The sequence below is a fragment of the Osmerus mordax genome, chromosome 9 (genome assembly GCF_038355195.1).
Source record: "Osmerus mordax isolate fOsmMor3 chromosome 9, fOsmMor3.pri, whole genome shotgun sequence".
Classification (NCBI taxonomy): Eukaryota; Metazoa; Chordata; class Actinopteri; order Osmeriformes; family Osmeridae; genus Osmerus; species Osmerus mordax.
This window is the reverse complement of record NC_090058.1, coordinates 15,544,386-15,569,031: the sequence shown is the minus strand read 5'-3', so window position 1 is coordinate 15,569,031 and position 24,646 is coordinate 15,544,386. Positions and strand designations below refer to the sequence as shown.

The following is a 24,646-nucleotide window of genomic DNA, read 5'->3' as shown; positions in this document are numbered from 1 at the left end:
GTCTCGGTACTTGTACCCTGTGCAATGACAATAAAGTTGAATCATCATCATTGAATCATAAGATCTCTTTCTTATCTAGGACATGGCGTTTGTAAAGAAAGACATTTTACTTATAGTCATGTGATTAGTTTTGTTACCCAAATTATATTATTGTCAACTAAATATGGCTCATGATAAGATTATATGATTTCGAGAAGGACTTTATGTAGATATCTATGCAAACAAGAGCAAAAGACAACAAAAAAAAAGTTCAAGGGTCCTCTCAACTTAGTCAATCAACCAGTTATAAAGGACTCTTTAATAATCGCTGACACAAAAACGACTGTGAAAACATTTATTGAGGATAGTACTTTCTTTGCAGGCAGGTTGCTATAGCGTATGTTGAAGTATTAACAAAAGATGGCAGTATCTTTAAAATTAATTAGTTGTGCAGTTTTATTCTGTTGTATTGCTGAAATTGGTTCTCCAAGTAATGCTACATGGAATACTAATGGTAAGTACAACAATATGCTGTTTTTTACAGCACAAAAAAAGTATTAGATGGACCATATAATGCAATATAATACAACGCAAATAGAAACTATTTTATGAAATTATTAAAATAAAACAACTATTAAGGCAAATGCAACTTTGGACAATATTGAAAATACAATAGAAAAAAAGGCTTTAGCAGTAGAGAGAGTTACATCCTAATGTCTCTCAAAGTGTATTGGTAAATACTTATGATAATCCAGTTAAAAGAATTTAACAGATTATTCTCGTTCCTGCAAACTATAATTAACAAAAAATAAAGACAGCATTGATTGGAATTTTTAGTTATTAAAATACATCAGCAGATGTAGCGATGTGATCAATTCAAGTGTTGGGACATCACAGTTAGAGTAACATAATGGCTCTTTTTAAATGTCCTTACTCCCACCGAATTTCTGTTTTATTAATGCCTAGCAATAAAATATATCGTATTTTCTGGACTATAAGTCTGTCAGGAGTATAAATTGCATCAGTCAAAAAAATTGTCATGAAGAGGAATAACAACATATAAATGGCACTGGACTATAAATCGCATTTATTTAGAAATGTATTTCACAAAATCCAAGACCAAGAACAAACATTTAATCTGGAAAGTCAAGTTATTCAACTACACATTAGCACACATTACAACAGGCTCAATAGGTGTCCGGAATTTTAACGTTACACATTAACAGTTATTCAGCTACACAATAGCATAAAAAACATACCTGGTAGGCTGAATAGGCTAAATTAACATAACAAGCTAGCGAGTCCAACAAGCAAGTTACCGGTAAACTAGTTCACCAAGCTCCCCATCTCATTCCACATCAAGGGAATCTGTTCAACTTGTTGGTTCATGTCAGTCAGTATAAATTAACATTCAAAAACATGTTAAATTATATATATTGTGAAATATAAGTTGCACCTGACTATAAGTCGCAGGACCAGCCAAACTATGAAAAAAAGTGTGACTTATAGTCCGGAAAATACAGTACTAGTACTGACATAAATTTGTTCCATAGCACCAAAGGGTACCAGTATATCAATAGTTTGAGTAATTGCTGCATAGTAATCCTTGATCAACTTTAACTTCTAACCATAACTTTCAATTGTTTGTTTGAATAATTTCATAAAAACCTTTTCAAATCGATATGGGAAAATAATATTGTTGCTCTACAGTAGCTTAATTTGGTCCAAACTGTCATCAATCAATCTGATTCATTTGTTTGCCAGTTCTAGACTTCTAGAGGGAGAAATTATTTGCTTATTGTCTTTTTTCTAATTCCATAATTTATTTTAGGTGTACTCAACAAAACAGAATTGATTATTTCCTCATTTCAAGAAGGTCTTGAAATGGTAAACAGCGCATTATTTCAGACCATGATACGGTAATCAACTTTTTCTTATAATCTTTGTATGCTGCAAATGTGATAAACAAATAGAAAAAGTCCATTAAATTCTACCCATTCCTCTGAGTTACAGGCAAAGCATGCACCAGTCACCATTGCAGATGTATACTTTTCTCCGGCAAGCCGAGTCTCAAACCCAAGAGATTTCCACAGCTGCAGAGGTCTTTGAAACAACTCTTCATATTTTAAAGGACAGAGTCAGTCAGAGAGATAAAAGGGATCTCGCTTTAACAGGTAAAGTCACATTTATATTCCGGAGCTATCAAAAAAAATAGGACAAAACCAGTCTGAACCAATCTTGCAATTAGACATTCTTCTGAAAAATTGTCATTAACATTTTTTGTGAGTTGTTTGCTCATATTTCAGGTAAAATGCATGTGCACATTATTTATGCATGCATGTTCTTTGCAGTGAACACACTTTAGAAACATAATTGCATTGCATTGCATAATTGCATTATTGAACTTGATGCTGCAACTTTTCCAGAAATCCTTTCATGGCAGGATACGGAGCTGATTGGAGACATGTCAGGATGTCCTCCACCTATGTCCTCAGTCATTTGTCGTCAGGACCACCTATTCGACAAGTACCGGACCATATCTGGCGTTTGCAATAATAAGTATTCAAAGTTATATTTACCTATATGAGTAATATGTCTGTTAATACAGTACATTGAGACAGATAAGCAGAACAGTGTCTTCTTGAATTTGCAAATTTTTTCCTTGTAACCTTTCAAGTATCCAACAATCACAGACCAATTAGATAATATAGAATACAGTCAGCAGCTATAGTTATTCATTCATTATTGTTACCTCCCTTCACTTGTGCCCTGCTTTTTAGTTCAGCAGTGACACAGTCCTATGTACACAGAGAAGAACTACAATTTCATAAGGATAATGAAAAAAAACAATTATTAATACTGAAATATGAATACTAGTATAAAATGAGTACTAATAAAGATCAACTATGATATTACAATACCTGTAAGTATTGAAACAGTATCTCATGAAAATGAACTGATTTTATATATTCTGAGAAGCAACTATTGCATCAACAATCAACGAAGTTAAAGATCCTGTAAAGTGGACCTGGAAACGAGTTTTAAGTTCGCCACACCACAGAATAATGTGTTATTAACTACCCATCCAAATTCGAATGAAAAAATAACACCGACAAGTATGTTAAATTAGGCTTTGAAATCATGAAAAAATCATAGAATATAGAATTAGAATGTATTTGTTCAATGAGTGAAACATACAGATGCATATAAATTAAATGTCAGGGAGTCAGGTGGCTGAGCGGTTAGGGAAGCGGGCTAGTAATCTGAAGGTTGCCAGTTCGATTCCCGGCTGTGCCAAATGACGTTGTGTCCTTGGGCAAGGCACTTCACCCTACTTACCTCGGGGAGAATGTTCCTGTACTTACTGTAAGTCGCTCTGGATAAGAGCGTCTGCTAAATGACTAAATGTAAATGTATTGTAAATGTTCCCCTGAGCTGTAACAGTAAAAATGGACACCAGAGACAGCAGACAGTGACCTCTCCAACTAGGCTACTTCTAACACATTCGCTACCATTTCACCAAAATACCATCATTATACACCGAGTAGCCTAATATCAATTTAGCGGTTTGCACTAACTCATAGCAGAGATACCTCTGGAAATGTTATCTAGTATAATTATAACAAGCACACAGAACTGAGTGATGAACTACTGGCGGCGGTGGATGGTCCAGGTGAGACCGGAGGATGAACTGCCGGAGGGGCGATGCTCGGTACGGCTCTGCGCTGCAAGAGAAGCCGTGTGTTGGTGAACCCCGTCTATCTCTGGTCCATGTTAAAACTGTCCGCCGTGAAATGGTCGGTGCAGAGGCGGCTGTTGGAGTTTATCCGAAGCTTTCCATGAGCGTGGCTCTTCACAAAATCTATCCACCTATTTTTCCTTTCATTATCAATAGTGAACTTAAATGGCGTTGCAGCGCAGCTGGAGTTCTTGCATCCAGGGGTGGTAGGAGACATCCTTGCATGCAGTTGCGGGTGGTAGGAGACATCCTGAAGCTAGCTAGCTAGCTGATGTAGGCTACAATAACAGGACAGCAGGAGGAGCCATTCAGTGATCAGTGATTTACATTTAGTCATTTAGGAGACGCTCTTATCCAGAGCGACTTACAGTAAGTACAGGGACATTCCCCCGAGGCAAGTAGGGTGAAGTGCCTTGCCCAAGGACACAACGTCATTTTGCACGGCCGGGAATCGAACCAACAACCTTCTGATTACTAGCCCGACTCTCTAATCGCTCAGCCATCTGACCCCCCAACTAGGCTACTTCTAACACATTAGCTACCATTTAGATGGGGCGTAGATGACCTTCACTAGTCACAAGACGGCCTACATATCTGATATGGCATTTAAAAAGTTAGTACTTGTTAGGGCATTACTTTACACCATGTTCTCTAAATCTGTGTAGAACATGTCTTAAGTCATTTACATGGTCAGTGAAAGTCTTAGAATAACATAACACGTCATCTAAGTAAGGGGAACAACACTCAACCCTTAAACCTTCAAGAACCCTTTCCATGCATCTCTGAAAGGCCGCTAGGGCGTTGGTGAGGCCAAATGGGAGGCGGTTCCACTCATAAAACTCCCTAGGTGTGCTAAAAGAAGTCAGGTGTCTAGAGTTCTCCTCCACAAAGACTTGGTGGTAGGCACTACCTTGGTCTAGTACTGAAAACCATGAGTAGCCCCCCAGGTTATCAAGCAGGTCTTGAATGTGTGGAAGTGGATGCCGATCAGGGATAGTTTTGCGATTTAACCCCCGAAAATCAACACACAAGCGAAGTGACATGTCCTTTTTTCTCATGCAGACCACTGGTGAGGAATAAGGAGAAGTGGATTTCCTAATCCAGCCATGATCAAGCAGCTTTTAAACATAGGTTTTCACTTCCTTGTACAAGGGTTTTGGAATCGAGTTGTAGGCGTTTGTACAGGCACATTGTCTGTGAGATTGATTTTGAGTTGCAGACTCGGGATACAGCCAATGTCTGAGTCACTTTTAGCAAAAACATCTGACTCCTCAAACAGCATGTTCTTTACGGTGTATTGTTCATCCTCGGTCAAATGTGACAAATCCACTGGTGGATGCCATTTTTCACTTTTCACTTGATTGTCCTTTATTGTTTGGCATTTGTCATTGGTTTTCTGTGTAGAACTGAGATTGAAAGAACATGTGTTTACATTGGTTTGTTGGTCTGAGTTTGAATAGTCTGAAATACAGTTTACAGGTCTTACTTCAGTCGCGTGGACATCGGGGACAGTGCCTCTGGACTGGCAGACTGGGGTGGTGGTTCCCCTCTTTAAAAAGGGGGACCGGAGGGTGTGCTCCAACTTTAGGGGGATCACACTCCTCAGCCTCCCTGGGAAAGTCTATTCAGGGGTCCTGGAGAGGAAGGTCCGTCGGATTGTCGAACCTCGGATTCAGGAGGAGCAATGTGGTTTTCGTCCTGGCCATGTAACTGTGGACCAGCTCTACACCCTCGGCAGGGTCCTGGAGGGTGCATGGGAGTTCGCCCAACCAGTCTACACATGTTTTGTGGATTTGGAAAAGGCGTTCGACAGTGTCCCTCGGGGGCTCATGTGGGGGGTGCTCCGGGAGTACGGGGTACCGTATTCCCTGATCGGCGCTGTTCGGTCCCTGTATGACCAGTGCCAGAGTTTGGTCCACATTGCCGGCAGTAAGTCGAACTTGTTCCCGGTGAGGGTTGGACTCCGCCAGGGCTGCCCTTTGTCACCGATTCTGTTCATAACTTATATGGACAGAATTTCTAGGCGCAGCCAGGGTGTTGAGGGGGTCCGGTTTGGTGACCTCAGGATCGGGTCGCTGCTTTTTGCAGATGATGTGGTCCTGTTGGCTTCATCGGGCCGTAACCTTCAGCTCTCACTGGAGCGGTTCGCAACCGAATGCGAAGCGGCTGGGATGGGAATCAGCACCTCCAAATCTGAGGCCATGGTTATCGACCGGAAAAGGGTGGAGTGCAATCTCCGGGTCGGGGAGGAGATCTTGTCCCAAACGGAGGAGTTCAAGTATCTCGGGGTCTTGTTCACGAGTGAGGGAAGGATGGAGCGTGAGATCGACAGGCGGATCGGTGCGACGTCCGCAGTGATGCAGGCTCTGCAATGGTCCGTCGTGGTGAAGAAGGAGCTGAGTCGAAAGGCGAAGCTCTGTATTTACCAGTTGATCTACGTTCCTACCCTCACCTATGGTCACGAACTGTGGGTAGTGACCGAAAGAACGAGATCGCGAACACAAGCGGCCAAAATGAGTTTTCTCCGCAGGGTGTCCTGGCTCTCCCTTAGAGATAGGGTGAGAAGCTCGGTCATCCGGGAGGGGCTCAGAGTAGAACCGCTGCTCCTCCGCGTCGAGAGGGGCCAGTTGAGGTGGCACGGGCATCTGATAAGGATGCCTCCTGGACGCCTCCCTGGTGAGGTGTTCTGGGCACGTTCCACTGGGAAGAGGCCCCGGGGAAGACCCAGGACACGCTGGAGGGACTATGTCTCTCGGCTGGCCTGGGAACGCCTCGGGGTCCCCCAGGAAGAGCTGGTGGAAGTGGCCGGGGAGAGGGAAGTCTGGGCCTCCCTGCTTAGGTTGCTGCCCCCGCGACCCGACCCCCGGAAAAGCGGCAGATGATGGACGAATATAGGTTGCGCTTTGTCAAAGGCAAGCACACCCAATAAAAAAGTATAACAATAGACACAATAGGTGGCTTCGCAGCTTCTCTGCTTGGCCCCCAATAATAAAACAAACCAAAGCAGCAATAGGGGCATTTGCAGTTTCGCTGCTTGGCCTCTAAATATGTGATTTGCTTTTTTTCCCCAGACAAAACCCTCTCTGGGGAGCATCCAACACTGCATTGGCCAGATGGCTACCAGCAGAATATGAAGATGGAGAAAGACAACCCAAGGGCTGGAACCGTGGACAACTTTATAATGGCTTCCAACTACCCCTGGTAATACACGCACTGTAATACTTTATCAGAAATATGTGAAAATTGAATGTGGGTATCAAGTATTAACATAATTTTCTATTTACGTGTGCAAAACCCACACCAACAAGTAACGCAGCCTGGTTACAATAGCAACCACACAAGCTGGACTCAACTTGTATAGCTTACTTGTGTGACCGAACCAAAGCTATGATGAACATACCTGTGATGAACACATAAAACACATTTATCCCTGGTTTGGATGAACCACCAGTTGACTCACCTGACTAAATAGAATATGTACGATCGGTAGCAGACCGTGCCCTCTCACCGTGGGCCTTCAATTTCCAAAATCCGCCCTCCCCCCAAACACGCACAAGCACCCTGGCCGAAAACAAAAACAGCCAAACTGCCACCTCGGTAGGCTACACCTAGCTAGATTCACAACTGGACTGGGTTTCATTAGAATGATAGTGACGACATGAAGCTACAACAAAGTTACAAAAATCTCCCCCTGTTAACAATTTCAAGCTTCTCAGCAAAATTTCTCTGAGAAAATGGTACACTTAACACACTATTGACAAAATCAGTTTCTGTTGCCGTCTCTACAACATCTCCATCAGCCATTGTTTGTTAAATGACGGTAACCTGCTAGCAAACAACTTAACCAATAAAGAGGCCAATCTCTCACATCATCACAGGGTCCGCTACAGAATATCCAGCATACCCCGTCCCCTCACAAGGCATTTTGATTAGTTGGTTTTACTGTCACTCTTGTCTTTACTGGCACTGTATTGTACAACAAGGGTACTCTGTTGGGCTAAGTGAATCCCCTGTGCTGAGTGAGACCAACCAGACACTGCTCTATTATCGTCAGCCATCAGGTGTCGCTGTTAGCCTCCACAGTTCATTAGAACAGTTAATGCATAAATGTAAAAAATAGAATTAGAAATATAAAAAATAACTTATAGAAGTAATGCAGTTCATGATTTTTGTACTTTCATTCATTAGAAGCATGCATTGATGTATTCAGAGAATACCCTGAACACCCTGACGGACCACCACTGCGTACGATTAATGAAGAGAGAAAGAGTCTTGGTTAGGCTAGCTAGGCAGCGAACCTACAATTCTAACAGCTAATATAAAACTAGGGTTAGCGATCTCAGATTTAGACAGAATTTACACACAATTTACACAGAATTAATCAGGTAATATACAGTTAGGTCCATAAATATTTGGACATCGACACAATTTTCATCATTATGGCTCTGTATACCACCACAATGGATTTGAAATGAAACAATCAAAATGTGCTTTAAGTGCAGACTTTCAGCTTTAATTTCAGGGTATTTACATCCAAATCAGGTGAACGGTGTAGGAATTACAACACATTTTATATGTGCCCCCCCCCCCCCTTTTTAAGGGACCAAAAGTAATTGGACAATTGGCTGCTCAGCTGTTCCATGGCCAGGTGTATGTTATTCCCTCATGGGAGTTCGTTATTTCATTGACAAGGAGCAGATAAAAGGTCTAGAGTTCATTTCAAGTATGGTATTTGTGTTTGGAATCTGTTGCTGTCAACTCTCAATATGAAGTCCAAAGAGCTGTCACCATCAGTGAAGCAAGCCATCGTTAGGCTGAAAAATCAAAACAAACCTATCAGAGAGATAGCAAAAACATTAGGTGTGGCCAAATCAACTGTTTGGTACATTCTTAAAAAGAAAGAACGCACTGGTGAGCTCAGCAACACCAAAAGACCCGGAAGACCACGGAAAACAACTGTGGTGGATGACAGAAGAATTCTTTACCTGGTGAAGAAAAACCCCTTCACAACAGTTGGCCAGATCAAGAACACTCTCCAGGAGGTAGGCATATCTGTGTCAAAGTCAACAATTAAGAGAAGACTTCACCAGAGTAAATACAGAGGGTTCACCACAAGATGTAAACCATTGGTGAGTCTCAAAAACAGGAAGACCAGATTAGAATTTGCCAAAAAACATCTAAAAGAGCCTGTACAGTTCTGGAACAACATCCTATGGACAGATGAGACCAAGATCAACTTGTACCAGAATGATGTGAAGAGAAGAGTATGGAGAAGGGAAGGAACTGCTCATGATCCAAAGCATACCACCTCATCAGTGAAGCATGGTGGAGGTAGTGTTATGGCGTGGGCATGTATGGCTGCCAATGGAACTGGTTCCCTTGTATTTATCGATGATGTGACTGCTGACAAAAGCAGTAGGATGAATTCTGAAGTGTTTCGGGCAATATTATCTGCTCAGATTCAGCCAAATGCTTCAGAACTCATAGGACGGCGCTTCACAGTGCAGATGGACAATGACCCGAAGCATACTGCGAAAGCAACCAAATAGTTTTTTAAGGCAAAGAAGTGGAATGTTCTGCAATGGCCAAGTCAATCACCTGACCTAAATCCAATTGAGCATGCATTTCACTTGCTAAAGACAAAACTGAAGGGAAAATGCCCCAAGAACAAGCAGGAACTGAAGACAGTTGCAGTAGAGGCCTGGCAGAGCATCACCAGGGACGAAACCCAGTGTCTGGTGATGTCTATGGGTTCCAGACTTCAGGCTGTCATTGACTGCAAAGGATTTGCAACCAAGTATTAAAAGTGACAGATTTATGATTATGTTAGTTTGTCCAATTATTTTTGGTCCCTTAAAAAGGGGGGGGGGGCACATATAAAATGTGTTGTAATTCCTACACCGTTCACCTGATTTGGATGTAAATACCCTGAAATTAAAGCTGAAAGTCTGCACTTAAAGCTCATCTTGATTGTTTCATTTCAAATCCATTGTGGTGGTATACAGAGCCAAAATGATGAAAATTGTGTCAATGTCCAAATATTTATGGACCTAACTGTATACAACAAGATTAAATTAGATAACTGTCAAATTACAACTTTATTCAATATCTGTCAGGCGGAGATCATTTCAATGCGATTTACATCAGGTCAGATGGAAAAGTCTCTAACCCGCACATGCACTCACGTAGGTGAGGTGATGAGAGCTTCCTTCAACCTCTGAAACGCTTGCTGCTGTGGCTGGTCCCATGTCCAGGCCGTCTTTCCCTTTAGTAGATCATATAGGGGACCTACTACGGTTGCCATGTCAGGAATGTACTTGCTCATGTAATTAATCATGCCCAATGCACGCTTTAATTACTGCACGTTAGTGGGTCCCTTATGGCACTTACTTTGCTTGGGTCTACTCTTATTCCTTTAGCGTCCACAATGTGGCCCAGGAATCGCAGCTCTGGTTGTGCATATACACACTTTTATATGTATGCTTTTAAATCTATGTAATCTTTATAAATAATAAGTATGCATTTTTATATAAAATATACAGAAATATCAGTATACCAAATTTCTGTAAAAAAAAAAAAAAAGACCCTTCTGCAACCAATGCAAGCACCCCCCACAATTTCCCCAGAAATTGTACCCTCTCAAGTTATTTCTGCATAGATTAAAGGGAATACATTTGTTGCTGCTCATTTACACTTCAAAATACTAAGAGTGAAGTGTAGAATGAAACAGTGTAATGTTACATGCATTCATTCTATTTGAGTGTTCTCGTAATCGAGGCCATGGACACATCGAGCTTCATAAATGCTCTTCGTCGTTTCCTTGCCATCCGGGGTCCAGCGAAGCTGATCTGATCCGACTGTGGCACGATTTTCAAGGGAGCCTGCACAGAACTTAAAGTGCTCCTGCAAGATGACAAGGAGCCCAATGTCTCCAGGTTCCTCATGTACATGGATCTTTAATCCGCTCCATTCTTCTCACATGGGTGGTGTGTGGGAGAGGATGATTGGGGTCTCCAGGAGGATTCTGGATTCCATGCTATCCCAAATCCAACCTTCTCATCTTACCCACGAAGTTCAGTCTACAATCATGGCAGAGGTGTCCGCCATAATCAACGCCAGACCTCTGACCACCATCTCAACAGATGTAAATGCTCCATCACTTCTTACACCCACCATGATCCTTACCCAGAAAATCTGCAGTCCTCTACAACCTCCGGGGTGCTTTGTTGATGCCTATCTACACCGCCAGCAATGGAGAAGAGTCCAGCACTTGGCCAACACCTTTAGGGAGAGGTGGAGGCGCGAGTATCTCTCTACACTCTTCCAGAGTCGCTCCAAGTGGCTAAAGAGCCATCCCAACATCAAGGAAGGAGACCTAGTGGTTCTTCGTGATACTCAGTTGAAGAGGAACCAGTGGCCCATGGCGTTGGTCACGAATACCTACCCTGCAAGCGACGGCAAGATCAGGAAGTTGGAGCTTAGGGTTTCCAGAGGTGGGACTTCCAAGACTTTCTTCCAGCCCATCACTGAAGTGGTGGTCCTCATATCCCATTAGGGTGACATAGACTCTCTCTCAAATCTTGGGTGTTTAGTCTTTCTTCGTGGTATTGTGTTCAATACCAGGCGGGGAGTGTAATGTTAGATGCATTCATTCTGTTTGAGTGTTCTCGAAGGGCAATAAGTAGTATTCAGCCCATTCGCCTTTTCTTGTGTATTTGAATGTTTGTTCTCCCATTGGCTGCTTAAAGTCTCATTGTTGTTGGTAACCATTAGTAACCATCTCTCGGTAAAGCAAGCTAGGTAATGTTATTTTCTTTTTATCTGGCTTGATCTGCCTGGTACATCCTGGTACGCTTTTGAAAACTGGATTATCTGCTACCGAAGAGCACCACCTAGCAGGCATAATGAACAATTTTCTTCACCTGGACATTGAAAGATGTCCCTGTGTGTTTATACTTTTCACTGAGGACAACAACGCGATCTTATATTCTTATAAAATATTGGTAATGTCAGGCTGCTATAGACCAACTGCAGTGACAGATGGATGAAGGCACACTAATTTTCCGACCGCGCCTTTGCTCCGTGCAAGAAGTGCCATCTAGCGACCATTATGTGTCAGTAACAACGTCCCTGTCTGAAGACTCACGGGTGTCATTTGACTCCAACGGTGCTTTAAGTAGGGGAAAATGGCTTGGCGCTTCTAGTGTTAAATGGTTGCTTTGAGGTAACATTTTACCATGTGGCCTAGGTCAATGTGAGCCATTGGCACAACATAACCCATACAATTGATGACCCAGAACCACAAAGAGTTGTTCAAAGAGACCGCTTTTTGGACAAGCATTTTTCTAAAACTGTTATGGGTGATGCATAAATACCTTTAGATACATTTGTTTGAAACCAAAATAGATTAGTATTAATGCACCAATGCAGAATGTGAAAATGGCTCTACATATTGCTGTGTGTCCTAGAGTAGTTACTATGTATCTTGTCTTGTAAATTATTTTACTAACAGTTATTGCCAATATGTTGCTAAAAGCGATTTAATGGGTGGTTAGTGTGTGCTAAATTGGACCCATCCAGATATAATGTAGGTATAATCTAAGATACCTAATACAAAAGAAACCACTCTCTATTTCATTTTTTGCAAAAGTCTGTCAGCACTTTCCTAACCAATACTAATGCAGAATTACCATTGTGATTTTTTAATTGTTTAACTTTACGATTGTATTTCAGGTGCATGAGGTCAGCAAAAATATAATGCAGAGGTCTTCCAAACATATGGCACAAGATGAGGTCTACTCTCAAATGCTTGTGGACTGGGGACAGTACATAGACCATGATATGTCCTTTTCTCCTCAAAGCACAAGCAAAGCCACATTTCTGGGAGGACTGGACTGTTTAATCACATGTGAGAACATAAATCCATGCTTCCCAATTGAGGTAATTCTTCAACTATTACAGTGTACAATTGTCACATGCCTATATTTGTGAAGGAATGTGGGTGATTTTCATAACCATATACAAGCATAGAAAAATACAATTATAATTATTATGTTTTTCATTTTAACATTCATTTATTTTCACTACATTTACATTTATTCATTTAGCAGACGCTTTTATCCAAAGTGACTTCCAAGAGAGAGCTTTACAAAGTGCATAGGTCAGATAATAACAACAAGATAGCCCCAAAAACATTGCGAGTAGCCAAAACATGAAGCACATATTGTGAACAACCAAAATAAGTGCCAAAGGGAAGAACCATAAGAGCATGTAGTTTAACAAGTTACAATTAAACAACATGACTACTCACTACTACAATCACTACATCGACTACATAGAACCCAGCATGCCCACTTTCCACAGTAAACTGAACAATGAGAAATAATGAATTTTTTTAGCTGTTATGTGGCTGGTTTGTCATGAGGTTTTCTGAAGATTATGTTTTTCAATAATTTTCTCCCAGCTGCAGAAAGCCCCCAATGACTTGTTTTCTGAAAACAGAAGTTGTGTGCCTTTTTTCCGCTCCTCGCCATCCTGCTTCGCTGGTAATACGCAGTCTGTGATTGGGGGCATCAAACAAGGGTTAAAGCGCCAACAAATGAACTCTATCACATCATTCATTGACGCATCTTCTGTATATGGCAGCACCCCAGATTTACAGAGTTTCATCCGTAACTTCTCTAATCCAGAGGGGCAACTGGCCATCAATAGAAGATTTTATGACCAAAGGGGTCGATCATACCTGCCTTTTGTCCACACTGGCCCATCTGCTTGCTTTCAAGATCCTAAGAACCGCCATGGACAGGAAAGGGTGGATTGTTTCCAGGCTGGAGACAGCAGAGTGAATGAGATATTGACCCTGTCTGCTCTGCACACACTATGGGTGCGAGAACACAACCGAATTGCAAAGACTCTAAAGAGTTTCAATACCCACTGGAGTGCTGAACACATATACCAAGAAGCCCGCAAAATAGTGGGAGCTCTGCATCAGGTAGTAATTTTCTTTAACAAGTTTACTATTAAATGTACAGTTCTCGATAAAGTACTATTCTTGTCCAATTCATGTTGTGAAAGCAATGTGAAGCAACTGAGTCAGACAGCATTGTTGGTATCTTGATGTCTAACTTATGACTAAATGAAAAATTTATAAAAATCAAATGGACACATACCGTATCTCTTCGATTAAACGCCACCCTCAAATAAATGCCGCCCTTGAATATACGCTGCACCAAAAATGAACATTGTGTAATAAACGCTGCCCTCGATTAAACGCTGCACCAAAAAAATCTGAAAGTTGTTATTTAATTGGTTAAATTAAAACACAGTACTTATTACACAAGTAAATCACAAGTGTACTATAATTCCCTCGAAGCACTGGCAGACACAAGTGGCTTTCTTGCTACAGGTTTATTTGAAGCTTCTCCAAATCCACCGTGAACTAAACCCACAGTATAACGAGAAAATAAAGACCACATTATCTTAATATGAACATACAATGACATGCGCAGCATGTAAATAACCAAAGTTTTACCTATGCCCTCCTACGTACTTCCGCTCAATTTTATTTTTGCTTCTGTACATAGGTCTGGCCATGAGGTACGTAAGTCAGATTTTTCTGGTTGATTTTTTACCGGCAAATCAGCGAACAGAGGGAGTGGCTGAGAACAATGACGTTGATGTTGTGCGCTAGTTTGTGTTGTAGTTCCGTAATGGCGGCGGAGAAAGATGCGAGCAAAGCCATTCGGTCCGTTGTGGCAACGCTGCCGAATATCCAACAGCTAAAGCCGGAGCAAGACCAAGTTTTGCTGAGTTTTGTTGGTGGCCATGATGTTGTGGCCCTCCTCCCCACGGGGTTCGGGAACAGTTTGATTTTCCAGCTACGGCAGCTAGCTCTGTTACAGTAGTGGTGAAGGAATTGGCTAAGGCGAACGCTTGCGATTGGTTATGGCAGATCAGAGTGGCTCTGGGTAGATCCAATAGTTTTAAACTTCAACAGAGTACCCGCCTACAAGGAAGTCAACGCTTGTCAATGGAGCGAGGCCAGACCCTCTGTACAAATGCAATGTACGAGAGTCTGGTTAGGACCAGGCTAATTACATTGGCATTTGTATTAAAATATTCAATCATTGGCAAAATACTCAAACATTTCATCCATTTAGATTTGACATCACACTGTATGAACTGTATGTGAACACTGCAAACAATATGAGGTGGGCCTACCGCCTTTTACATTGACCAGAATTACAATGAAAAGACCAGGGGCCTCATCTATAAACATTGCGTACGCACAAAAAGCTTGCGTACGCTGGTTTTCACGCACACTTTGTGATGTATAAAGATTTACTTGACGTGAGAATGTGCGGGCCGTCACGGAAAGTTTTGAGCAGACGTGAGAATGTGCGGACCGTCCGCAAAGTCTTGTCTGGCTCTGTAACATGGCGAATTCTAACTGAAAAGTGCCGAAACTCACCAAACATTACAAAATAAAGTTTCCACTACTACGTTTATGACGTTGACCATTCAAAAAACATAACAATAAAAGTTTGATCATTAATGTGGGTCACATCAAAATGCCAAAACCCAAAATGGGAAATGCTTCTGTTTAATCCGCCACCACTTAATAACTTCTGTTAAACTTGAGGGTGTCAAACGAACGACAAAATCACTCAGGAAATGCATGTCACGCTAACGCTATAGCTGCCATGCATTTCCTGCATCGGACCATTTCTTTTCAATTTCTGCCATGGTCCGGTTCTCTGAACCCACATCATTTATGGCCCTATAATAATAATAATGATTTTATTTGTAATGCACTTTACATTTAGCTAAATTTCAAAGTGCTACAGGTTAAAAACAAGGAAGAGCGCAAATAGTGACAGTTTTCCACTCCACCGACTTTCTTTTGTCGCTAATAGCCTACATGATGACAGGCCGACAAACAGGACACATTTTCCCGCCTCCACCTCTGTTGTCAGAACCTCGATCTCACAGTCACCGTATTTCTTAGAATAAACGCTGCAGCGTTTATTAAATAACGTTCATTTATGGTGCAGCGTTTATTTGAGGGCGGTGTTTATTCGAAGAAATATGGTAATTCAGACAAAGAAATGACCTCAGGAGTGCATTTATAGTCCATCTGCATATTCATTTATGGGAGGAGGCAAGGCGGGGTCAGTGGCTCGTTCACGTGCGGTCAATCTCACGTTGATTGTGATTTATAAAGGAAAGGTGCGCAGATCTGATCAGAAACTCAAAATCAGACACCATGGTAGACAGAGCTACACGTAAATCATCTTCAGTGTTCAACCTGTTTCTTTGCTTGGACTTGAGCTGGACCAGAGTGGAGAATCCACTGGTGAAGGGCAGTAAGATTTTAATTGCACGGATAGCCAAGGAGGAACACTCAGCCGTGACACTGCTGCACCATGAGTGAGAGAGGCTGACTTTGCCAAATTTCTTTTTCAGCGTCTGGTCGCATGAAAGTTCAATCATCTGATTCTCTTCATTACATGGCAACGCGGTGCTTTCGAGGTCGATTCCAAAGGGATCGCGCACCCACTGTTCATCTTCACTTGATGTCTCTGGGAAGTAATTATGAAACCGCGATTGCAGTTTCCCGAGGTGTGCCGTAATGCTGCTCTTCAGGGCATTTTTGTCCGCGACAATGTCCAGCTGAAGTATTTCATGATGGCCATTGGGAAACATGTCCAGCCTGTCTTTGGACACTGTTTAGCCACAGTGCGATCTTCTTCTTGAACACATTCACTTTATCGGACTGCTCAAACTTATTATGGCCCTTCCCTTGCAAAGATAAGTTCGGTGTGTTTAGGTGCTCGAACACATCAACAAGATAGGCAACGTGGGCCAGCCAGATCTTACTGTCAAACAGCTCAGCATAAAGCGAGTTAGTCTCGGAGAGGAAAGCTGCTATTTCTTACATTTACATGTAAATGTAAGAAATATCCAGAGCGACTTACAGTAAGTACAGGGACATCCCCAGATTGCATTCGTGCCCTTTCAAGAATTCTTTTGACCACTCCCGAATGCCTGCCAGTCATGCAGGCAGCACCATCAGTTGTAATCCCAACGCAATTGTCCCAGCTCAGGCCCACAAAACCCTAGTACAAATCCACAGAGTTGAAAATCTTGCATGCCGTTGTAGTGGTAGGCAGATCTCTACTGCAGAGAAACTGTTCTTGTATATCTCCCTCGCAAACGTGCCTCACATATACAAGTAAAATCGCATGGTTGGCTATATCCGTGGACTCATCCATCTGCAAGGCGTAATGAGTGCTTGCCTGGATACGGGCCGTAGTCTGTTGCTTTAAGTATTTACCAGTGTGGAGCATGCTGAAGACAAACCAGTCGAGTGAATACTCGACTGGTTTGTCTTTGACAGTCGGGTGTTTTGTCTCCAAGTGACATGTCAGTTTCGAGGGTTTCATGCTTTCATGTGCCAGCAATTCACTGCACACTAGGGATGTAACGATATCAAAATCTCACGGTACGATACAATTTCGATATTGACCTCACGGTACGATATTTATTGCGATATTGTGGAAAAGCTCACGGTATTGTTAAATAGCTCACGATAGTGTTTGTGATGATAATAGCAAAAAAAATACTGACATTTATTCTGCTTTTGCCAGTCAACAGGCAATTTATTGTTGTATTTATGGATCATGACAACATAAAACGCTGATCACATAGTGCTTTTAAAGTGCAAGTTGTAGTCAGGAACATCAATATTCAAAATCACACGCTATGTATTCCGGGATGTACCTCGTGATTTCTTGAGCCCTTGCGCTGTTGTGTGGCATAGTTGTTGAAAATGCCTCCTTCAGGGTTTTTTGACCGGAGATTACTTTCTTTGTGAGAGAATCTGCAAACTTTTCGGGATGATGGGTTGTCAGATGACTTCGCATGTTGCTTGTGTTTCCCGTGTTGTATCGCAGTTTACTGTGGCAGTGCTTGCACATAGTCCATTGTCTGTCAACCACCTTCTCTCCTTTTGCGTTTTTTGACACGGCAAAACCAAAATGTTTCCAGACATCTGATTTAAAAGCTGCAGGGGCTGGCACAATCTCAACTTCGGGGTTGTTGTTTTCATCCTTACAAGTATCGCTGTCGGCCATGCTAGCTTGCTGTGAGCTTGTGTGGACAGCGTGCAGCGTGCAATCCTATTGGCTTAACAATGGTTGTTGGGACGACGCAGCGCAAAGGATCATGGTCTATGTAGTTAACAATGATTTGTTCCACGGGACTGTGTTTATTCCTCTTGCTTTTTGACGGACACCTGTCCTTTTAATATTGTAACCCAACCACGACGATATCGAGACACGTTTACCCAGTTTTGGGTCGGGACCCACCAGTTATTAAACACTGGCCTAAAGCGTCCCAACAGGTACCGTATTTCTTCGATTAAACGCTGCAGCGTTTATTACACAATGATCATTTTTGGTGCAGCGTTTATTTGAGGGCGGTGTTTAATAGTAAGAGAGATTTAGTGAATTGTAACTGCAGTGCGGCCATAGACAAACAAAGAATAGACAAGGAGGTCAAACACAAAGCCTATAGTGGAAAAGCCGCGCATGCCTACATTGTGTAGAAAAGTGGTTCTCAAAGTGGGGTCCCAGAACCATAGCCAGGGGGTCTGCGAAATAATTTGCCATAAATTAAAAATATATATAATTGTGCTGTATCATTAAAAAGTGAAAACATATATAATAATCAACAGATGGGTGACCATTGCACCAATAAAATAAGCATATTGTGTCCATTGAGAGCACAAAGGCAGGGCTCTACAGAGCGCCCATGTGTGCGAGCATGGAAAAGTATTTGGGCGCATGGGTGCGAGCGAGTTTTAACCATAGACATACAGACTATGTTTTTAACATATTGCAGCTGTCAGTTACGTGAAAAGAAATGATAGAACCCGAAAATGCTCAAACCATTATTTGTAACGGGAAACATTTATAATTTTTTTCTGAGATTTCAACTACTAATAATTCACTCAGATAAACCTCATAGGCTGCGTTCTGCGATAACCTACTGAATCTGTCCTGCATTGTAACAGCCTGGCTGGCGATCTAGCTAGCTAACCTTCACCCTCAGTGTGAACAATCAAACTAACATCCAACACTACACATATCAAACGAGTTCAACAATAGAAACTTAAACAATGCTTGAGTCAACAAAATTAACCCCCCAACTGAGTCCCCTTCCGTCCTGCCGCAAGCCATGCTGAAAACCAAGAGTGCAGTTGCGACCCTACATGAACACCAGTGCGAACAGCTACAACATAAAAACGAAATTTCCCATTAATGGGTAGTTTGAACCCATCCACCACCGAGGACCTAATTCGGATCAGTAGAGTGGGGCCCTCCCTGGAAATGTTTGATGCTTCTAAATGTGCTGAAAACTGGCTGTCAGCTGGTGACTCCAATGCTACAAAGCTTGGCCAAGCCAGTCAGTTTTAAACAATGTTACAATAAATACAAAAAAGTAATAAATGAATATGTAATGAATAAATAAGTAACCACTCCTGTTTCCGGTAAATTTTGTGCAAAACCGTGAGAACCGTGAAATCATGGGAGTCAGGCAGCATCCGGCACTCAAGGCTGTCTTTGATTAAACTATAAATAATGACAATTTACCATCTTCTTCCTTCAGGCAGACACTTAAGAGTCCCTCAGTGCAAGCTCTACCGTTTTAAGAACTCCTGTCCCCCCTGTCCATCAAAGCCATAAATGGCAAGTCAGCCAGAGGCCCTGTAGAGCCTGTTTTGCCTGGTTGCCTGTTTTGTTGACCTCACAACAGTACATATATGTACACATTATGATGTTCTTTGATGAGGCTGCTTTACTGTTCCCGCACATTTTTGTATGCCATCATGATTTCAGGTGTGGCACATTAGCAGTGTGCAATTGGTTGGTTGATGGCATTATGTGCATGTACTGTAGGTATTGTATGTGTGCATGTGTATGGGTGACAGACTTTTGTATTTGTACGCTATGTCATTTGTTTAACAGTTAACAGTGTGTCCTTTTTTTTTATTCATGCAATGAATCTAAAGGTCTCCTATTGCCTTCTGTCATTTACAGATTATTACCATTAGGGATTATGTTCCAAAAATCATTGGCAGTGAGGCTTTTGATCATTACATTGGTCCCTATAGGGGTTATGATCCAACAACAGACCCCTCAGCCTCCAATGTCTTTGCTACGGCCGCATTCCGTTTTGGCCATGCCACAATTTCCACTGTTCTCAGGAGACTCAATGAAAGCTTCCAAGAACACGAGTGCTTCTCCTCTTTGAGTCTACATAAGACTTTCTTCAGCCCATGGAGATTAGTTAAAGAAGGTTGGTGTTCTTTCTGTCTGTCCCCTATAAACGTTTTACCATTTCACTTAAGAATAAAAAAAATATGTAGCAGACGTGGCCGCTTCCCCATCGGATGTACACTCAGTCGACTCGGGATCGAACCCGCCACCTATGATATTTCAAGCGTGACCACTACCACCTACGCTAACAAAAAGCTATCTTTTCGCTGTTGTTTCGAGACAACCCCAAATACGTGATTAGCCTACATTCGGGTATTGTCTGGTGTGCCCACAGTAACCAGTTGTTTTCGATGTACCCAAAACAGAATGTTGCCTGAATGCCAAGGTAGTTAATAAATATGTGACATAGAATATTTGATCTATGTCATATAGGATGTCATATCATTGTAAAGCAGCGGACTAACGATATTATGTGTTATTGCTCTACTGCGATCGAATCCCACTTCATGCAAGCTTGCAAAAGTTTTATTTTCTTAGCCTACAGCAGCAAATATGTAGCCTGGTCCTAACCAGACCCTTGTACATTTCATTTGTACAGAGGGTCAGGGATCACTCCATTGACAAGCGTTAACTTCCTTGAAGGTGGGTACTCTGTTGAAGTTTAAAACTATTGGATCTGCCTAGAGCCACTCTGATCTGCCATAACCAATCGCTAGCGTTCGCCTTAGCCAACTCCTTCACCACTACTGTAACGGAGCTAGCTGCCGTAGCTGGAAAATAAACGTTATCTGTTCTTGGCTATTGCGCAATACCCTGGACTCATTTAAGCAGCGGTATGACAACACTGGCATTACCAGCGCAACATTAGATAGAACGAATGGCAGTTTGTCAATGTTCAAAATGTGTAAGGGCACTCGTCGGACATAAGATAAATTATCTCTTAAATCGCAAATGGAAAATGTCACGACTGTCTTCACAGTCGTGTCGACAAGGCTTTCGTGAACAGATTGACAAAGTTTAGACTAGGCTGCGGTGTTGAAGTAGGCTGCCCTGACCAAGCCCCCACCCCCCACTCCAGAAATCTAGATTAATCTCACTGTAATCTTGGCGTTAATTTAGATTAATCTAGATTAAAATGGCTCATGCGAATTCCGCCGAAGGCATTCAGAATATGTGTGCTACCCAAATAATGACTAAAAGTAAGTCTTTGAGAACGGGTTTCTCAAGCCAGGTGGCGCATTAGACCAGGAGCTCATCTCCTGTTTCCAAAATGCATCACAAACTGCTTGAGAAAGCTGTTCTACTATGATAATTGGTGATGAAAATAAATTATGTACAATAAGATGTACTTGTGTTCATTAACTGTTTATTAGATTAGTTAGCTTGGCTGATAGAGCTGTGCTGACGGGCTTGCCTCGGTTGCACTCAAACATCGTAGTTGACGACGACGACTCTTCCCCTGCGCTACATCAGTGCTTGGCCCGGCATCTTCTGCATTAGCTAAGGGAAGCTTTGCGTTTAGGTGGTATTTAAGACGGGAAGGACTCCTACAGTAAACTAATTCCGCATAGCACAAGGTGCAAACAACCTTAGTCTTGTCGAGGTCTCCATTGGGAAGCTTCTTAAAAATAAATTTTCCCTGAAGAAAACCAGGCGGCTTCATAGCTGCATCCATGTTAGCACGTCACGTTTGATGTGATAATTTCATACACAAGGCATACACACAGGTTCGAAGACTCGTTCTCGCCCCCTACAGTGCAATTCGGCTAGGTATACATCCGCGCTAAAATATCAAGGTAAAAGTCATCATAGCTTGCGTAGTATAGACCCAGCTCCCAAACCAACTTTGACAATAGATTAACGGCGATATTTTTTTTATCGCCGATAAGAATCGCAGCGCGTTAACGCCGATAACGGCCTACCACTAATTAAAATGTAACGAGAAGCGGGCAGTGTAGTTGCTGAAAATGTGCTTAATTTATTGACAAAGCTGCTAATTTGTAAATGTGCTCCGACTGTTCGATAACCTAGCTAGCAGTGCAGTGCAGACACTAGTTGCTGTATTTTATCATAATCCTATCAAATGAGTGAAATGACAAACACACATGTTATGAGCTATTGAGCCTATATTTAACACAAATGTAATACACAAGCACTATAAAGCAAAAGTTTATAAAATGTTGCGCTGATAATGCCAGTGTTGTCATACTGCTGCAAGTCCAGGGTATTGCGCAATAGCCAAGAAAACACGCATCTCAACCTCGCATTCTTCGGATTGATAAACAGCCTTTAGACGGGCTCTGCTTTGTGTTTGGCGCTGCCGCGCAAGCTAGTGATGGGTCGTTCGCGAACGATCCGGCTCTAAGAGCCGGCTCTTGAAGGTGAACGTCGGGAGCTGGCTCGCATATCTGAAGAGCCGACTCTATTTTTAATAGATTAATACAGCCTATAAAAACTAAATGTATTATGAAATAATGAATTTTAATTGTATTTAAAATAATTGACTAATTCAAAGAACAACAAAAAAATACTTGTAGGCTTAAAGGCACACACGATCATCCTCACATTCTGTTCCTGTCAATCCTGCATGAGGGAGGGCCGAGCCAACTCACACACAGTCAGAGAGTAGTCAAAACTCGGAGGAGAGCCATGACAAATCAATGCATTTTTAAAGATCTGTGGTTACGGTCAAGTATGATTTCATTTAATAATTTAATTCAAATTGTTTTCACACCCATCATAGTCAAATTCATAGTTAAAACATGTATTTTTTAAAGAGCCGTTCAGGAGCCAAAAGAGCCGGCTCTTTTTGGTGAGCTGAGCCATACGAGCCGGCTCACGAAAAAGAGCCGGAATGCCCATCACTACCTGAAAGCACCGCCTTTTTTCTTTCGCCGCCCATGTTATCAAATTGGACCGGCCACACAAGCTGCGAAGCTGCACAGTTATTTCACGGTAAATTGTAGAGCTATCTAACTACTAGACTTCTGCTGTGTGGGAATCGCAGGAGCTAACCAGTCGAAGGGCGTACAAAAATATAGGATGTTGATTTTCACAGCCTGGAAATATACCCATCTGCAACCGACGCAAGCACACCCCACAGTGTCCACAGAAATTGTACCCTCTCTAGTTCTAGGTCTCTATGTATTGGGTTATGTTAAACTCTCCAATCTGCAGATTGATATTACAACCAGAAGTCAACGAAACTTAATCTTTCCGTTCGTGAAGAGGCGGACTAAAACACTTTCTTCAACAATAGTAAGCTATTGCAGTCTGTCAATAAAGGCAAATATTAAATTAAATTGTACCGTTCTGGTCCGGATTTGAGCATTGGCGAAACTGATGAAACTCAGAATAAAAAACATGCGTCAAAGTCTGTGTGTGTGAGTCTGGCCAATCATGATATACAGTTAGGTCCATAAGTATTTGGACATTGACACAATTTTCATCATTTTGGCTCTGTATACCACCACAATGGATTTGAAATGAAACAATCAAGATGTGCTTTAAGTGCAGACTTTCAGCTTTAATTTCAGGGTATTTACATCCAAATCAGGTGAACGGTGTAGGAATTACAACACATTTTATATGTGGCCCCCCCCTTTTTAAGGGACCAAAAATAATTGGACAAACTAACATAATCATAAATCTAATTGTCACTTTTAATACTTGGTTGCAAATCCTTTGCAGTCAATGACAGCCTGAAGTCTGGAACCCATAGACATCACCAGACGCTGGGTTTCGTCCCTGGTGATGCTCTGCCAGGCCTCTACTGCAACTGTCTTCAGTTCCTGCTTGTTCTTGGGGCATTTTCCCTTCAGTTTTGTCTTTAGCAAGTGAAATGCATGCTCAATTGGATTTAGGTCAGGTGATTGACTTGGCCATTGCATAACATTCCACTTCTTTGCCTTAACCCTTGTGTTATCTTCGGGTCATTCTGACCCATCAGTCATTGTGACCCACCGTCGTATTGCGACAGATTTACCGCATACAAAGACAAAGTGAAGCATTTTCTTTTAACAGCTAGGCTGTCTCAGACCCCCCACATTGCAAAGGTTAAAAGAAAATTATTAGGATTCCTCCGTAAGGAGGAAACCTATTGTTATTATTAGTTTTATTATTATTATTATTCTAGTTCCATGGGAGTCAATGGCAGCCCCTAGAACCCTAGGATAACTTTTTGTGAAATTTGGCACACTCATTAAGGACAGTTCCTTCTATACCTACACCAAGTTTCATGTATCCCATTAGACCACTCTAGCGCCACCAATGGGTCAAAGTTGGACTTGTGTTTACACACGCAACTTTTGAACCGTATGAAAAATGAGGTATCATTGGATTCCCTGGATCAAGAGGAGTTCAACGCACCATATGACGTCAATTTCCGGTTATATAGATTTTCCGCTATTTCCGGTTGTATCAAAAACTTTTGAAAGCCTACTCCTCCTACAATTTTTGTCATATCTTCTTCAAAATGACCAGAGATGATTTTCAGACCAAGCCTCACAAAATTTTTCCCATGGCGTTTTGATTTTCTAAACCGTTTGTCCGGCACAGCCAATCAAAATCAGCAAAAAAGCAACCAAACAGGAAGTTGGGTCAAATCTCAGCAAATCTTTGAGATATCAACACGTAACTTGGTATG

At 41.9% G+C, this 24,646-nt stretch overlaps 1 protein-coding gene and 1 long non-coding RNA gene across 2 annotated transcripts in view; one reads left to right on the top strand and one right to left on the bottom strand.

Moving 5' to 3' along the window:
• Positions 1-440: 440 nt before the first annotated feature.
• tpo (thyroid peroxidase) overlaps positions 441-24,646 on the top strand; it is a 43,906-nt gene continuing 19,700 nt past the window's right edge. The window contains exons 1-8 of the mRNA XM_067243953.1: positions 441-493; positions 1,811-1,898; positions 1,993-2,153; positions 2,406-2,538; positions 6,790-6,919; positions 12,452-12,658; positions 13,182-13,709; positions 19,822-20,080. Of these exons, the coding sequence (XP_067100054.1) occupies positions 1,864-1,898; positions 1,993-2,153; positions 2,406-2,538; positions 6,790-6,919; positions 12,452-12,658; positions 13,182-13,709; positions 19,822-20,080 (1,453 nt within the window). The 5' untranslated portion in view covers positions 441-493; positions 1,811-1,863. The remainder of the gene's footprint in view (positions 494-1,810; positions 1,899-1,992; positions 2,154-2,405; positions 2,539-6,789; positions 6,920-12,451; positions 12,659-13,181; positions 13,710-19,821; positions 20,081-24,646) is intronic.
• Positions 12,833-17,853, bottom strand: LOC136949596 (uncharacterized). Its single transcript, XR_010877437.1, has 3 exons — positions 17,501-17,853; positions 13,461-13,545; positions 12,833-13,275 (listed from the first exon to the last, which is right to left on the bottom strand). It is a non-coding gene; the product is annotated as an uncharacterized lncRNA (long non-coding RNA).